The 17,674-nt window shown below is 38.0% G+C and overlaps 1 protein-coding gene across 1 annotated transcript; it reads right to left on the bottom strand.

Moving 5' to 3' along the window:
- Positions 1 to 124: 124 nt before the first annotated feature.
- LOC140343274 (tapasin-related protein-like) lies at positions 125 to 12,258 on the bottom strand (the record flags this gene model as incomplete). Its single annotated transcript, XM_072429877.1, is given in 7 exon segments — positions 125 to 2,208; positions 3,383 to 3,424; positions 4,608 to 4,624; positions 5,789 to 5,878; positions 8,681 to 9,007; positions 10,775 to 11,116; positions 12,007 to 12,258. Coding segments are annotated over 6 exon segments (1,043 nt in total), but the record flags the coding sequence as incomplete, so codon positions are not given.
- Between the last annotated feature and the right edge of the window lie 5,416 nt (positions 12,259 to 17,674).

Below are 17,674 nucleotides of genomic sequence, written 5' to 3' on the forward strand. Positions count from 1 at the left end.
CATCACACAACACATACAGGCACCAGTGGAAAAAGATTATGTATTTTTCTAGGGCATAGGCACATCTAGGGCCTATAGGAAATTCATAGACAAAAGCTTTACATATAGAGGAGAAGTCACAGTATAAGAGATAATTTTTTTAATGTAACATCATAAAACACAAACAGTAGTCATACGGGCCAGGCAATAAGTGTTCGGCCCTAGTACCCAGACAGCCAGTGTGGATCATTTCATGTTGGCACAGATTCCAGCATAGGTATTTCAGTGATGATCATTTGGCACATATTATGTATAATAAAATAAGCTGACAGCAGGAAATATCAAAGTTAGAACCAGTTGTATCATAAAGAGCATAGAGCTCTGTAACCAAAATTGACCAGTAAGCTACAGATAATAGGGAGAATATTGGAACCAGTAAAAGAAAATCTCTGGAGAATATGCTCTAACCATGACCTAAATTATTGTAAAGCACGCAAAACCACAGCATAGCCTGTAACACAAATTAAAGAAAGTTTGTACAACCAAGGAGGGGAAGACCATGTGTGAGATGGATGATCCACTAGTCAAGGTGAGGAAAACGCAGAAGAGAGAGAAGGATGGATGCAACTTGTACTAGATCATTTGGACCATTTTACAAATGGCTCACTGCTTTGAATATAGGTCATTTTCTCTGGAATGGCATGTTTGTCCTGTCTTACTGTAGGTTGTACTGTAGGTAAAATGTCCCACTGGGAGCATGCACCTTCAAAAAACAAGTCTCCAATCACAGCTCTCATATTTCCATCTGAATAAGTTCTCTGTATGGTTTATATTTTATGGGTTGAATCAAAGTATTATGGGAAGGTTTAGGTTCAGTGCCTACATTTCAAGATTATAGACCAATAAATTATATATATATAAGACATTATATGGGAACAGACATTGAACTTACTGGGGAGGGGGGGTATAAAAAATTCAACAAAGAACCCCCAAGTTTCTCAGAACATATTTTCTGCATAGCTCTGCTAGCAGTACCACAGTGTGCCCTGGGTTTCCAGTGTGGAAGATAAACATACTCTAATATAGGAAGGACAGCAGCATGACGTTCAATAATCCACAGCAACCAATCACAGTTTTCAGTGCACACATAACATATATGCGCTATCCAGTTGAAATGTGTACATTATACTGAGGGTACAAAATGGTCTTTTGAGTAGTACACAAGCAGTAAGGCTTTTATTACCATATCTTCTTCTAGAATTTAATACTCACTATCACCTTTTCTAGTCCCTGGGCAGGGTAATGAAACCTGGATTGCATTGGTATATTTATCAATGAAATCAAATATCAATATTACATTATTAGCTTTGTCCTTTGGAAAGATATACATTATAAGCCCAAGTTGTCATACTTTTTTGTAACAGTATGGTCTGCATTAGCCATCAAGACATCAATGACATTTGAAGCTGTTTAGTGGTCAATCAAGTAAATTTATATTAGTGATGATGTGAAATATAATATTATAATGTGAATATCATAAAAAAAAAAATTTTCAGTCTATACTATTGAATACACATCTAGGGCAGTAAACATGACTACTACATGCAGGAGCCCCTGTGGATTAGTCAATACAGAAACTAGAATGTCCCCCCTCATCCATAGCAACATTACATTTACAGACCATATAGTGGGAGTACTGAATTGGCAGGGTTAGTCCCTACATTCAGACCAGTGCCAGTATTATCACTCTGCAGCCAAACAACTGGGCAATTCTTTAATAGAACTAAAAGCTAAAACTAATTGAGGATGACTTTAAGTATAAAACATAGCTGCATAAAATTCTCTACAAGTGCTACCTTTCAAGTAAGCAGAAATGTTTACTTTGTGGATTTCTAATAAAAAATAGGTTGTGGGGTTCTCCAATGCAAGAACACCCCCCCCCCCGCCTTTTTTATAAAGTCACTTTTGCAATTAGAGTTTGTCCTAAGTTAAAACATTCAGAAGTCACTATTCGGACCCTAGATCTGAGATGAAAACATCATCTTGCCAGTGGAAAGAATAATAACTCAATAGGATCTTTTTGGCAGGTTTTCTTCATTTTGACCAATAAAATTTGGTCGACCCATTTTTTGTGGGTCTGTCCACAATTCGGATGCTTTAATTCCAGTCTAGTAATCTTCCACTGAATTCACAATCCACTTTCTGCTACACACTTTGTCCATTTCCTTGCTGTAAATATAAGACAAAAATATATTGGATTATCTGTCTGTGATATACTCCTGAGCCCTGTCTGACATCTCCGGAGACCAAGCATCAGCAGATTTCCAGTTTTTACCATGTTTAAATCCAGCCATTGATAGGTACTGTATGTCTTCAACTGTGTAAGTAAATCACAATGTGCCAAGCCCAATAACATTGTCCATTTATAAAGCTCTGTATTGTAGTATTCTAGCATCAAGATACCTATTTGTAAACTGATTGCACCGATCACAAGTATTCTGTGTAATATGTCAAGGCTGCTTGTACTTTGTTATGTGATAATATGACCTCACGTGCTATAGAATCTATCTTCTCAGGGTCACTGCATATCATTTAGAACTAAACTTGTTCACAAAAGAGTGATGAAGATGTGAACTTATCATAAATTATTATTGTTCAAATGTCTTTGGATGGAGGGGGGAAGCCTCAGCATGAAAATGTTTCCAAGGTAAACATATATATCTTTCATTTTTGCAAAATTTAGCATTTTTATAACTGCATAGGATAGAAACTTTTATTTTTTTAACCTTAAAAAATAATACAGAAAGATTTATACATATGCCCATACTAATCTAATTGAAAAGTATTTTTTTATAATTCACCTTTAAAATACAAAAAAAAAATGAGTGGAGTCGCGACTCACCCCTGCAATTCTGACCATAGCCATCGGAGTTAAAATTATGTAGGGAGTACAGTGCATATTGATACAACATGTGATGCCATAAAGTTCTATTACATACATTTAGCCAATGCACCGCAATATAAAAATATTGACTACATTAGTGTTCGAATACTATATGTCTCCTGGGTGCCAATTCCATCAAATTATACTTTAGAACTAAACTTTTTAATTTCACAGAAAGGGGGCAAAAAACTGCATGCCGTATTTAGATGCAGAATATCATACAAAAATGTCATTTAGAAAACAGTTGGGTGCTTTCATTTTTTTTATATATCTTTAAACCCAGAGGGACATACATATGGAGCAATTTCTGTATTAAACATTATTATGTACTGGCAGCTTATAACACCTGCATATAACTTATATACATATAACAAACTATACTACTAACATTAAACACATAACATATCACACAACCACTACATAAAATATTTGTCAATTAGAGGTTTCTTTTATTCTTACCTTAATAATAAAGTTCTCCAACAATTCTTAGTATGGTTTAGGCTAAACAAAAACAAAATAACACATTATCATTAGGTAACACATGATTTAGTTTTAATATACAAGTATTTTGCTATATGTATGTTCAGGTACACAGTACATAATACCTTTCCGGAAATAGCAATGATAGCTCAGTTCTATTGTGAATTAGTAGGTTCATCACCAACTTATTGAAAATTCAGTCAAAAGCATAGAAAAGGTAATTATTTGAAATCTGTCCTTCAAGTGCTTTCAATAAATATTCTTTATGCACATGCACATGCTCAACCCTCTCCTGTTTTAAACATCATAGCACTGTCTTCTTTTGGGAGAATGTATTTACTGCCTATGATGGGCCAACTTTATTGCTGGCCCTTTACCTCCTATATAACCTATTTATAGCTGCAGGAGGGAAACAACTAATGGCTCTTCCTAAAGCAGACCCATCACCATATTTTTTTTTTTTACATTTTACAAAACGGGTAATGAAAAAATGTGTTTTTATTACTTTAAGGTGAGGACCCCCTACATTTTTATCTTTAACGCAGCCTCCTAGAATACATACTTCATATATCCCAGGAGACTGCAGAATGCTCCAGGAGGGGATTGTGCCCCTTGAGTTCAGGGGATTTCCCGGAATGTAAACAAAAAGAAGCCAATCACACGCATGAACAGTGAGATTGGCACAGTATTTTTTTCATTTTCAGGAAGGTGTGTCACCCGATCTCAGGCCTGTGCAGAGCGAAGAAGAATCCAGAAGAAGTTGGCAGCCGCCCACTGTCCAGTTTGCACCAGAAAGAAAACAGGGCGGTGCAGGACCTACTAAGATCGCAGAGGGATCAATGGCTTTCCACCGATAAAGGTAAGTTTCTTCTTTTAATTATAGAAAGTTCCGCTTGGGAACAATGGGATGTGATTACAGAGAGCAGCTCTGAATTTCTGATACAGGTATTTTGTACACAGATATAACAACACAGTCATTACTATATTTAACAGAGCAAGATGGAGTAAATAAAAGAGTTTATTGTTAGGGATTACATCTTTTTTAGAAAGTGTCTCAAAATTCTTACATATGTACATACACGAAGCCTACTATTATTATTATTACAAATATTATTATTAAACAGGATTTATATAGCGCCAACATATTACGCAGCGCTGTATATTAAGAAGGGAATATAGTCTACAACTAAAAGTACAAACTCACCTTTCTGGAATTCCACCCTTTGTTTTTAGAAAAAAGAGAAAGAGAATACAATTTAGTTTATGAAAATAATATTTCTGAATAGATTTAGTTCTTAGCATTTCATGGGCATGTCAAAAACATGCTGAGCTGTAATCTATATCCAGAACTCCCATTAGATACAGTAACCTTGTGTCTTTGGGTTCGATGGGCAAAAAGGTTTTTTTTTCCTGTGCAATCATTGACTGAGCTTATTTCCCATCTTTATGAAGTCATCTTATAATCACAGTATTCTAAGACACCTTAGGAGAAGTAAGCTAAAAATGTTCTGCCTGAAAGAGGGTCCTTTTGATATCCAGGGTTATGTGACTATAAGCTGTAATGATTAAGATGGAGCCCCGGGGGCATTGATTTAGGTCACTAATTCAAAGATTCCGTACAATATAAAAGTATTTGCATTTTTTACACTTACACTATTAGCATTAAAAAATGCATTTCATTGTGTAATAATAATTACTCATTTACATTCAGGTCTACTTTTTATATTTACCTAAAGGTCAGTTTTAAATCTGTTTACTTTTCTTTTAGCACACTTACAGATAATCCACTTCTGTGCTGAAATGGATTAGTTCTCACAAGGGTGAGCCACTTCATTCGTGTCAGATAGACTACAAAAGTCATCCAGCCCACTTTTCCCCATCTGTGCCCTTATGGCCTTCAAATACAAATACACTCTATCTAGGAATGCATATGTGCTGATACAGTGTGTGAGAGGCAGTGCTGTGATCTGAAAAATCACCTTTTCTTGCTGAGGTTTACTATTCTACTGAATTAGTGTTTATTTCATACATACCTTTCAACTTTTGAGTCACAAAGCAATAAAGAAGCAAACACAGACAAACTTAGCTAGCTCAGATTTTGGACTTATTGTGCTGTAGTTAGATAGATAGATAGATAGATTACACAGAGCAAGGTAAAGGGGAGAGATGTTTGAGGGTTCCTGACCAGAGTTCACCTTTTATGATTGGATTAGTAAGTACTGACCTACAAGATTTCTACATAATTTAACTGATATCCACTTGAATACTACAATCTAGCTATAGTGTCTGGAGCCTCTGCAGCATAAATCAACTCATCTAAACTGTCAGATTATAAACTGAACTGTAGTATAACATACATAAATCAGGATAACTAGGTACACTTACCTGAGAATAATACTAACAAACCATATATAATGATCAGAACGAATATAATGATCAGAACTAGAAGAATGGTCCAAGTCCAGCCATGGTTTTCTGTTAAAAAAAAAAAAATATATAAATAAATTAACCGTTAAAATCTGCAGCTTATGATGTTATATTCAGCACGACTGAGCGGATATAGCTGTACAAATGATTCCCGGCAATTTGTGGCCTGGGTGGAGAGAAAGATGTCATGTCTGTTATTTATAAATGTAAGTGGATGTTTACTCCAAATTAAAGTAAAATATGATCAATACTCCTCTGCTCCGGACACAAACTGAACCCTTGTTATTTTAATTGCTGAGCGCTGAGCTTTGCTGATTTCAATGTTTAGACTGTGACGCCATCACATAGAAGGCTGGAGGCTTTCACATTGGTGACAAACTAATAATACAAAATGAGAATAACAATTCTTTTTTTAAGATGTAAAACTATTTAATGTAAATGCATTGTTTGTCCATGCATAGCACTTCACAGGTTAATTTTAATGCATTACATTCATCTACCAGGAATGAAAAGAAAGCTCTGATTAAACTACAAGTGGATATAATCATAGCCAACTATCATAATCACTGGCCCAGTTACATGATATTTCATATTTAGAAGTATTGAGTATTTCCTTTTACTCCCAGTGCTGAACGGTTCTGCAGGGGAGTAAAGGAAGGGTGAGCATTGGCAATGCACAGGCTTGATGCACAAATATTTCATTATTATTTGGACAAAACTTCCTATGTAAAACACCAGTGAACGTCCTTTGAAAACATACAAAGTAAAGCATGAAATTGCACAGCCATTCCTTTAAGATGATTTTACTTTACAACTTCACCCCTCATTTTGTATTTTTTCAGAAGAATAGGAGGGGGGGAGGGGGCAATCAGAACCCATGTCTGGGTTTCACTTGTATCCACAGCTCTGTTAAAGAGATTTGACCTCAAATAAGCCCCATACAGATGTCCAATGGATGTCAGAGGATTGTTGCTGGAAATGATCTTTAATGATCATTTCAACTGGCTCATGAATGATTGGGAGTTGTACACACAGTTCTTTCTGCTCTATGGAAAGGGGGAGGGCAAGAGAGCAGCACCCCATTGTGTTCTCCTCCATAAGAATGAACAGCGGCCATTCTTGATCAGTCCGCCATGGTTGAATAATAAAGTACGTTGGGGGAACACTGCACCCATGTCAGATTTTTACCTAAAATGAGCATGTGAGGTAATCTTGGGTGATAATTATCTGATTTGTAAGTGGCTTCATTTCCCTGTGGACCATGGGGTAATTTAGTAAGTGCATTTAGGCTCTTTACTTAGGACACTAAAATATCCCCTTGCAAGAGATAGGTGACATAGCTTTGTGAATGTGGGGAAACTCTATTGACTTCAACTGCCTAGCCATATGCAGGCAAAAATCCTGTTATTTTTTCAAAACATTACCTTGAGTATTCTTTGCAAAGTGTGCCGTCACCGTATTCACTAATCTAAGAGAAATATCCTTTTGAAGGGAAATTTCCGTTTGCCAAGTAAAGACGCTACATCCCAAGAGGAACTCTTCAAAAGCAACACAGACAGAAGCAAAAATGTTTTCTTTAGTAGAACAGAAGAAAGCTAGAACCTCTGTTGTGGCCCTGTTGCAGAGTTTTCCTTACTTCCTGTCAGAGAGGCCCCTTAGCCAGAGAGAGGGGAGCTAGGCGGGGGCCAACATGACTGGGGGAGGCCAAGAGGTGGTGTGATAGCATTAAGGGGTATGGCAGGTGAAGATAGATGGGGATAGGGGGAAAAAAGAAAACAATGGGTGTGTTTTAATTTGGCTATAAAGGAGGGTGTTGGAAAGGGGGGATGACACAATTGGGACCCCACCTTCCTACCCCTTTGGAATAGTGTATTGGGTTGCTATGTGTGATGGCGGTGTGAGGTCCTCAGGTGGCAGTATGTTCGGGGAGGTGTTTTGTTAAAATGAATGGTGTGTGGACAGCCATCTATGGTATAGGATCTCCAAGTATAACATTAATGTAAAAGGTTAATGTTTGCGCCTGGGAGCAAGAGGTACATATATCAATCGGAACTAATAGAAGTTTAAAGGGTTAAAAGTAAGGATGGGGAGGACCGGCCACCTGTGCGTGTTGGAAGATTTACTTTCAGTTGCATAAAGTTGTAAGCTAATAAACGGCCATAAGGCCATTTTCACTATATCCGCAGGTGTAGTGTGTATTTATTATTGAAGGATTATGAAAAAGGGGGGAGGGGTTAAAAGGAGAGTGTGGCATTGGTTAACCAAGAAAGGCTCTTATATGCCACAGTCATGTATGACCTGATTTTAGTTGGACATTGATGATAAATTCCAGTAATAAACCTTCCTTGTTCTTTCCTTTGCTACAAAATGTAAATACTTAATTTCAATACAAATCCATATTCAGATGATCTAAGCCTGATGTGCTCAACAAATCAGCTATCTCATTATGTTCATTGGCTCAAATTTGGGGGATCCAGCAAACCTGAAATATATGTGGTCCATCATTTGCCAACTAATGGCAAATAATTTTTAGGAAATTTATTCTAGGTTTGCTGGATCACCCAGCATCTCGCATTGTCTCCTCTCCAATCTTGAGCAGCTTTATTAAATCAGCTTTGTTAAATCAGACCCAATGTAATACATGGCATGAGCCAACTGACAACTCACACCACAAAGTTTTTGTTTTCAGAAAATACATAAAAAACAACTGCTTTTGGGTAATAAATCTGTTTCTTTCTCAGTCAACGTGGAACTGAATCATGACAATGTGGGCACTGTGCCAACAACTAGACACATACCACATTATTATATTTTCAGCAAATTTCACCAAAGCACTATTATATACATTACCTACAACTGTAAGGCTGACTCTTTTTTTTATCGGTATGCTGAGGCTTTCATGTTCTACACGGCAGGTGAATATGGTACCACTGTCCTGTAATGATGCCTTGTACAGGAAGAAGCCAGAAATGCTATAGGTGCCATCGTGATTGTATCTGTGGCTGCTATAGATGATGTGCGGCACTAAAGTCGGTAAAAGTCCTCCACCTTTGCTTTCTTTCAGCCATTCAATATTGACATCGAGAGGATAATAATTAGAGGCTTCACAGACAAACTTTTGCTCCTCTCCTTCTTTCAGGGTCACAGATTCCACATTCACAGACACCACTGGGCTTTCTGCATGGAAAGATTTTGTATTCTTGTTTGTTACACAACAAATAAATAGAAGGTGAAAAGTTTGATATCTTTAGCATTAATTTAGGAAATAAAGTTTTCCTAAAAAGTAATCCAGCTTTTATTTAATAAAAAAAAATTCTCTGGGTTATTTATGTACATTCAAAAGATTTAACTTTGTTGCTGATTTCAAAATTTAAACACTAACCTCTAAACTATGTTCATGACTCTATAGTAACACTAAAGAACAAATATGAAAAGAAATGGTCATCAGATAACAGATCCCCACTTTTTTTTCTCACCTTTCCAGTCTCCATTGTAGCTTGTGGCATTTGTCACTATAAATTCTGTAAGGTTGTGTTATTGATGACTGAAAGTTCATAAGAGTGGCAATAATAGTAAAACTGCATGCAATCAGTAGTGAATGAGATGTCAGTAGAGTTGTTTTTTCTACTGCAATCATTACCAGATTACCAGCTTTATAAATGGGCCCCTTACTCCTACCATTACCCAGTGACCTAAATCTACAAGACCAAGAGAATTCTTGTAAAAACATTTTGCATGCAAGCCATCCCAACTCTCAACACTTAAGGATGGATACAATTCCAGATAACTGGAGGGAAGTTAATAAAACACGCTTCCCCATTGGAAACTTTCCTTTTGCCTCATAATCTGGTGACAGCTATAAAATATTGGATCTCACTTTCTGCACTTGATATACTGGTCACCAAGGTAAGTGTAAATCTACCCAGCACGGACAGCAATAAGAACCTTACAGGTTTTGGCATTGAATTTACTTTAGTTTACCAAGGCAAATTTTCCAATATTCACCAAAAAATTACTAATGAGCAATTTATGAACTGAGCATTTTTTAGCCACCAATATTACCTTCTTGATGTTGACCCCCAAACACTACTTGAGCCAAGACCTAAATCTTAACGTAAGATTTAACGTAAGAACCCCAAGCAAACTTCAGTTTACTAATTCTCCCTTTTTCTTGTGATTTAATCACTTCTGGATGTTTGTCTGGTTTATGTAAGCAAATTGAGGACTTGATTTGTTTAGAAGCAGTGCAGGAGGGGCAGCAATGGTTTAATAGACCCCTCATGTCCCCATAATTTAGACCTGCCATCTGCACTATGCTATCAACCCATCCCATTTGTCAAAGTAAAAATGGATTTAAAAATATATAAATTTTTAAATAAAAAGTTAAAAAAGCAAGAAAAAAAATGGGTGCTCATAAATAAACATTTTTACATACATGTATACCTCCAGGACATACAACACACATTGGATATGAGAGAGGAACCCTTCTGGGGCCATTACCTACAGGTAACTTTAAACTGATGAGGTATAAAGTTTCTCAAACTGTCATCCTAGTCACACTGTCACATATTTTTCATTTTGTTCACCATTTAATGTATATTTTAAGGCTTGAGATATTTGGTACAATATCTACTTGAAGGGTTTTTGCATTTTGTAAAATAAATGTAATTATACTTTTTTTTATTTATAGATTAAAAAACAAAAAAAATAAAAATAGTTAAAAAAGAATGCCTTTGCATGTTTTTCTGAGAGGTGGGGAAGGGGATTGTAAAAGAGTTCATGCTTACATTGCTCACACTGGGTTCTAGAAACAACCCTACCAAAATTTAGGAATATACACTTGCCGATTACCAGGCTGGTGATGTGTTCCATCATCACATAGGTATTATAGATAGATAGATAGATAGATAGATTGATACATATAGATATTGACAAATCCCATACCTCTGATCTCAAGGTGAATCTGTTGTTCAGCATAGAGTGAACCCACAGACACGGCACAGGTGAATAGCCCTTCATTTTCCAGTTTCACATTGGTCACACTAAGAGAAGCGATCCCCTTCTGTATCTCCTCCACCTGCACCAGACCCTTCTTGCTGTGATACTCCAGCTCCTTGGTGGATCCATTATAAGTCAGTAGTTTTTGGTTCTTTTTTCCTTTCCCCTGGTAGGTCCATGTAACTGAAGCATCGGCTTTGTGATCCACCATGAAAGCACACCCCAGAACTACGTTGTCATTCAGTCCGGCATAGATATGAGGAGTATGGGTATGTATTGTAAATGTAGCTACAGACAGAAAAAGAATTGGTTACAAGTTTTGTGTATTGTAGGTAAAATATATCAGAATATATATTTAGGGGAAAATGATTTAATATAGTTCATTGGAAAATGATTTAATATATTTTTTCATTTTCCTATCTGCAGTAAAATTTGAAAGTCTGCAATGATCATATTTCTGTATTCTGATGAATAACAGAACACAATTGGACCTAATACTGCAAAACACAAAGAAATGCTCCCAACATTAGCACTTACTGCACCTTCACATCAGTTTGCATTTCATTATCATCCCTGTGCGTAGAATAATTGTTCCTAATACTGAGGTCCAGCTTTCCCTTATGTCTTGCCCAGTTGTACAAGCTCATCTCCTGTACTGAAATTGCTTACTCTGATGTGAGAATACAAAGTCAGCTTCTCATATTGTGCATTAAAAGCTGCAGCACCTCACATACAGCTAGTATTATTTCCTGACGGTCGCCAATGCCAACCGATGGTGCGCAAGAAGATTTTGGTGGTCCGCGGCTCTGGCCCGTGTGTCCCCCCGGCGGGGTCCTTCTCCTGACCCCACTCGGGTGTCCACCGGCCAGAGCCATGGACTTCCAAATTCTTCTTGCGGACCATCGGTTGGCATTGGCGACCGCTGACATAGATCATCTTTGGCCATTGGATGGCCACTGGTGATATAACTCCTGCACATGCGCAGGAGTTACATTGTCCTCTGTGGCTGGCTCTGCAGTGCTTCAAACAATGCCAAGCTCTTCATCACATCGCATCACAACACACCATGCAGTGTGGAGCCAAAACAATAGGCCACCAGGAACAAGGGATTTAATTATTCTTTTTTTGACAAGTGAGACATTGCATAAAGAGCCAGGTAAAGTTTAGGAAAGACCAACCTAATGCATGATGAATTTCATTGCCTCTCTCTGCCACTGATGGTGTCTGGGTAAGTACGGTGAAGAATGTCGCCATCTGAAACTTGCCATCTGTGTGTTTTACCGTGAGAATATACCAGGAATCCTGTGCATGGTCAGACGTTGGAATGTTGGGCCATAACACCTGTATGTTGTCTGTGAAATAAGACTTTATCCTACAGTTCAGCTTCTCTGGATCCGATTTCAGAAATGGCATCAGATTTAATGATAATTCTGCAAGTAAATAAAGTTCACTGCGCTGGAAAAAACACTAAAAGTTGATCTAAAACTAATTTTAACTTTTGTAAATGTTTAGAATGGTTAAACCCCAGCCATTTTTTTTCTTTGCCTTTTGTGTCCAATTGGGGAGATTTTCCTTCACTTGCTGTCATGCAGATACAACATAAATGAGAATACAATACGTTCGCATGAGGACTGAGCTCTTTTGCAAGCTCTTGTATCTCTTTATTAATCAAGACAAACTCTGCAGTTTTTTCTTTTTGCATATCAAAGCACAGCTTGCTCCAGAAGTTAATGAATGTCTAGGCTCCATAAAGTTTTTTTAACTTTGTTTGTGATTAGTTTACAGTAAGGATTTACAGTAACTGACAACATGCTGCCTAATTATATGTTGAGACAAACATCTGTCCTAATTGCATTCATTAAAATAATGTACCTGTTCCGACTTACATACAAATTCAACTTAAAAACAAACCTACAGTCCCTATCTCGTATGTAACCCGGGGACTACCTGTATCCTCACCCAGACATATAGGCCCTGATTTATTAAAGCTCTTAAGCCTCAAACTTACTATTTTCCAAACCGTTCACATTATCTTACCCAGGCTATTCATGTTTTACACAGTATATGAAGCTTTTAACCAAGCTATGAAACTATTAACCAAGCAGCATTCAATTGAAAATCAAATAGCAGATTTAAAAAAAACTAATTTTGCTCCAATACTCACCTTCAGTCCTGCAGTACTTTTCCTTAACTAAATGTTTTTAGTCTATCAGGTTTAATGAAGACCTCAATTCTTGGACCTGACTATATATATTTTTTTTACAGTAAAGACAGACCTGGAGCAAAGGGACATTATGAAGGTAGTTGAAGGCCTGCATGACTTGGAGATACAGGGAGCAGGCATTGATGGAGATAAAAGTTAAAGGTTTAGTTATCTAAATCCCTATTAGGGACAGACGAGAGAGGGGTAAGATGATGTAGAGGTGGGGTGGTGAAAAGTGTTAAAAAGGTCGGAAATATAGAAAGAAGGATCAATTAGTGGAGGGACAGAGTGAGGAAAAATTTTTCCTACCCGTTCCGTTGTGGTCCATGAAGGAAGTCGGTTTGGGTAGTGGTTTCAGTGGGGTGGGAGATCCACCGGTGGTGTGGAATCTCTGGAATGTTGTGTTGAAGGATCATGGTAGAATGGTTATGGGATGGGATTGCAATTAGTGGTGACATAGTTCTCGAGCTTGTTGGATCATACTTATCATGGTGGCGCATATCATGGGAGACCTTCAAGGAATGGTAACCAAAGGATAGTGTTTGAGAGTTTTTTTTTTAACCCCCCTAGCGAAATTCCCGAGTGTGACCTGCAAAAAGTGGTAATCCCGAGTCACATTCGGAGTTGCTAAAAACAATAAAAAAAAACCTTGTTACTTTGGCATTCCCCGGTGTCCTGCTCATCTGTCCAGGTCCTCGGGCGGCATCCTCCTTCTCCAATTCTCTCCCAGCAACTGCACTGATGTTCTCTGGGGTTTCCCGGTGACATTGGTGCATGTGTCAGTTTGTGTGGGAGGCACAGTGGAAAATTCAAAAAATTTTGTATTGGATTCAATACAAAATAACTGTATTGAGTCCAATACAAAGAAGTTATATGTATATATATATATATATATATATATATATATATCTTGTGAGGGGTTACGCTCAGGATCACCTTTGCGGGGGTCAAAGGACACTTGTCTGGTTCATCCAACTCAGATCACACACTGAGAATAAGTGTTAAGCTGGCTTGCAGCCAGGTTTATTGAAAGTTGCAGATAAAATAACAAAACAGCAAAAGAAAACCTTGCCTGTCGGGCACTTACTATACATCAGATGTCCCTGTCTATCAACTGGAGGGCTTCTCCCTGTCAACTCAAAACCAAGCTTTCAGCAAGCTTCTACTCACTTTTGAGTTCATTCACCCTGACTTACTTTCTGAGTCTCTCAGCAGAGCTCACTCACCCAGTCCACCTGTCTGTGTCTCCAAACAGAGCTCTCTCACACAGTCCACCTGGCTGTGTCTCCAAACATAGCTGAACTCACCACGTTGTACACTAGCCCAGCCCCCTCTGGCAACACTACCCTTTTTCTTAACCCCTTAAAAGCTCTGGGCTAGGCCCAGCCCCCGGTCATGTAGTCACTGCGCCTAATTCTTACGGCTACGTGCCTCTCTATATTCCCACTGGAATTCACATTATTATCACATTTTTCTCACTGCCAAGATCTTGGAGAGCGTTTAAAATGAAAATCTTCATTAACTCTTTTATTAAGACTTTCAAAAGTATCTTTTCCATTGTATGTATTTTGCTATGTATGCCTTTAATTATTGCTATTGTAGTTTCCCTGGATTCTCCATATCTGCTATTAATGATTTTAAAAAGTAATCAGGCAGTTATTTAATATATATTATATGGTATGTTCTGTCCTACCTATCTGGTCCGGGTGGCTTTTCACTTTACCACTTTACTTAGCATCTACTTTACTAGTTTTTATAAACTTTTCCACTGTTGAAGAGATCTTTACATATTAGGTATTGCCTCTGACATTAATTTTAGGATCCCTCTCTCTATACATTCCACTACCTTCTGTCTCTATGATATTTTTCCTTTTGATCTTCTAAATTGGCATAAAATTCTTTAAAATTCACCTCTATCTATTTACTTCAATGTACAACTTCTTGTTTTTGATCTTTGATTGATACGACATTTGTAATAATTCTTTATTTTTAAAAAAAATCAACAATGAGTTTTCTAATTTTATTTGTTTAAAGAATATTTGCCTACATTTTTCATTGTGTACTTCACGTTGAGAAGGTGATCATGTAACTCTTTCTTTCACTTATTAAATTCAAGGGCTGCACGTCGCCTAACTTATGTTCCCGGACGCTTGCAGCCCCCTTTCTTAAACACCACATTAAGGTAAGACAAATCACCGCAATCTTTTGGGACATCTCCAGACCCATGATAGTTCTCTCCTACAGACGCTGCTTAAAAGATTCCCTCCGAGGACCTCAACCACTCACCCCAAAATACCCTCCTCAACTTGTCCTGCAACTACAGGGCTAGTGGGTGGGAAGCCCATACTTTCCCACAACTTCACCTAACCTTTCCTCCTAGCTTTTTAGCCCTGACTTCCCTGGCTGCCCCTAGCCCCAAGTTGTGCTTCCTAGGAGTGTAAGAACAGAGTCATGACAGTTAATAGCAGATCAACGGCGGGGTCAAGCAATCCAACATGGCTCTCAAGTGGCTTGTGTACTTAATCATGCTGCACCCAATTACATTCTCTATTGGCCTGCTTTGGTAGAAGCTACAAGCAGCATCTTTCCCCAAAACAATGATTTGCTGTCATGAGGAAACAGTAACTACACTACAACCTCTTCGCAACATAGCCTAAGTGTAATTATAATTGAGTGACAACATTTTATACTATAAGGGAAAAAATAATTAATAGAAATGAACGACAGTAAGTAACTTGAAGCAATCACTGCCTGTCATGCTCAGAAATTAGGAGAACTGTACTGGAGAAATTTGTTCAAGGTTCTGTACAAATGTTATGATAAATGTAAACTTTTTGGCCTGCGATAATAAAGGCAGATCTATTTTCCATTTTGAAGAATAATTCTGCTTGAGTAGCATAAAAACATGGGAACCTTTGTATATCTTTAAACTACAGAAATGTTTACCAGGTAACAAGATGTAAAGGTCTTTTCCCCAAACTACACAATTTAGGATTTCTAGCAATACATGTGTTACTGTCAGTTTATTATTTTATCATAGGGAGTGCTTGCCCTTTGTAATGCATTGTGTTAGGTTTTGCACCACTAGATGGTGTATGGAACTTGTATTTTAGTTGGTAATGCAGCAGTAGAAATTTTTCTTTGGTAAACTAGTTTCTGTAGCTTTATATTTTTTTTTTCTATTTAGTACAGAAGTACCCTGACTACTTTACATGGCTCCAGTAACATGACAAAGATATATGACATCTCTGTCAATGTGCCATTTTTTAGAACATGATGCACCTATAAAAATGACAAGGCACAGCTCGCTCCTCTGACATTTTGCAATATGGCAACTCTATATTTCTTGTTCATATATATGATAGTACATTTCTGCCCTGTGACCTCTGCAGTGCTGATGATCAAGATAGTTTTGTAAAGAAATGCAAGGTGAAGCACAGTGTTTTCTTGATTCCTGAAGGTTAAAGTTGATTATTTCGGCTTTCAAAATTTGGGATCAGTTAGGGCTTTACTGCAGAAACAGAAAGGTGATTTCCCTTCTGCTATAAACATTCTTACCTACTCATTGCTGTCCTAAGCTGTCAATAGTTCAGCTCAGCATAGGATGCCGGGATACCTGGCACATCCTGATTTCCCCTGCAGCTGCAAGGACTCAATAAACTAGTTATGTCGAAAATTGAAAACAAGAGAAGAAGAAAGAAGATGTTGGGGCCCACCTTGAAATAAGGATGAGTGCAACTAATAAACAGCAAGATAAAAGGTAAGGTTAGTTTGTTGCAGATGGAACATCACCCGTCCCTGCAAAAAAGGACCTGCTAGGTCACAATGTTATATTTTTTGGGTTTAACTCTATTTGAAAAAGTTAGCTCTTATGGCTATATACTTTGCTCTTATGACAGGTAAAGCTCCATAAGTCCCTAGGTGTGCCTAAGCTTGCTCTCCCCTTTGTTTCTCCAACATGTTGTGCAGGTACTGCAGGTATGTCCAGGAACCTTTTCATATCTGCGCCATATAACTGCAAAAGTTTAATTATAGACCTAAGGTTGGCAATCAAATGTATGTTTGATAATGCTGCACCCATAGCCCATGCTATTATTTTACCAATGGTACCTGAAGCTCTTCTAACCCCAATTCCATTACTATCATTGGTATCATCTGCACAATTTATTATAAAGTGAGAATTATAATGTTAAATAAACTCTAGATTCCAATACTTACTCAATTTTGTGTGGTGTATAGCCTTTAGTTGTTTGGAGTCTTTAGTCCTTAACCTCCTAGCCGTTAAGCCCGACCTTCGTACGGGCAAAAAAAAACTGCTAGGATGGTTAACCCCGAGTTTTTTCCCATCCTTACTTACCTGGTCCCGCTGTGCTCATCCAGCGTCGTGTTCGTGTTCCAGCGTCGTCCTCCGTCGATCGTCGTCCGCCGATCCAGCGGATCCTCTCCAGCGTCGGGTGTCCTTCGTCGGGTACCAGCGGGACCGGTAAGATGCCGGCCGGCGGAACACAAGATGCTTCTTACCTGGTCCCGCTGATCGTCCACGTCCTTCTTGTTCCAGCGCCGGATGATCTCTGAAGCGAGAAGCCGTCCGGTGGAGAAAAAAAAAAGCGGATGGCTTCTCCCTGCGTGCGTGATGACATCGG

Source organism: Pyxicephalus adspersus, chromosome 1, assembly GCF_032062135.1.
Source record: "Pyxicephalus adspersus chromosome 1, UCB_Pads_2.0, whole genome shotgun sequence".
In the NCBI taxonomy this organism is placed as follows: Eukaryota; Metazoa; Chordata; class Amphibia; order Anura; family Pyxicephalidae; genus Pyxicephalus; species Pyxicephalus adspersus.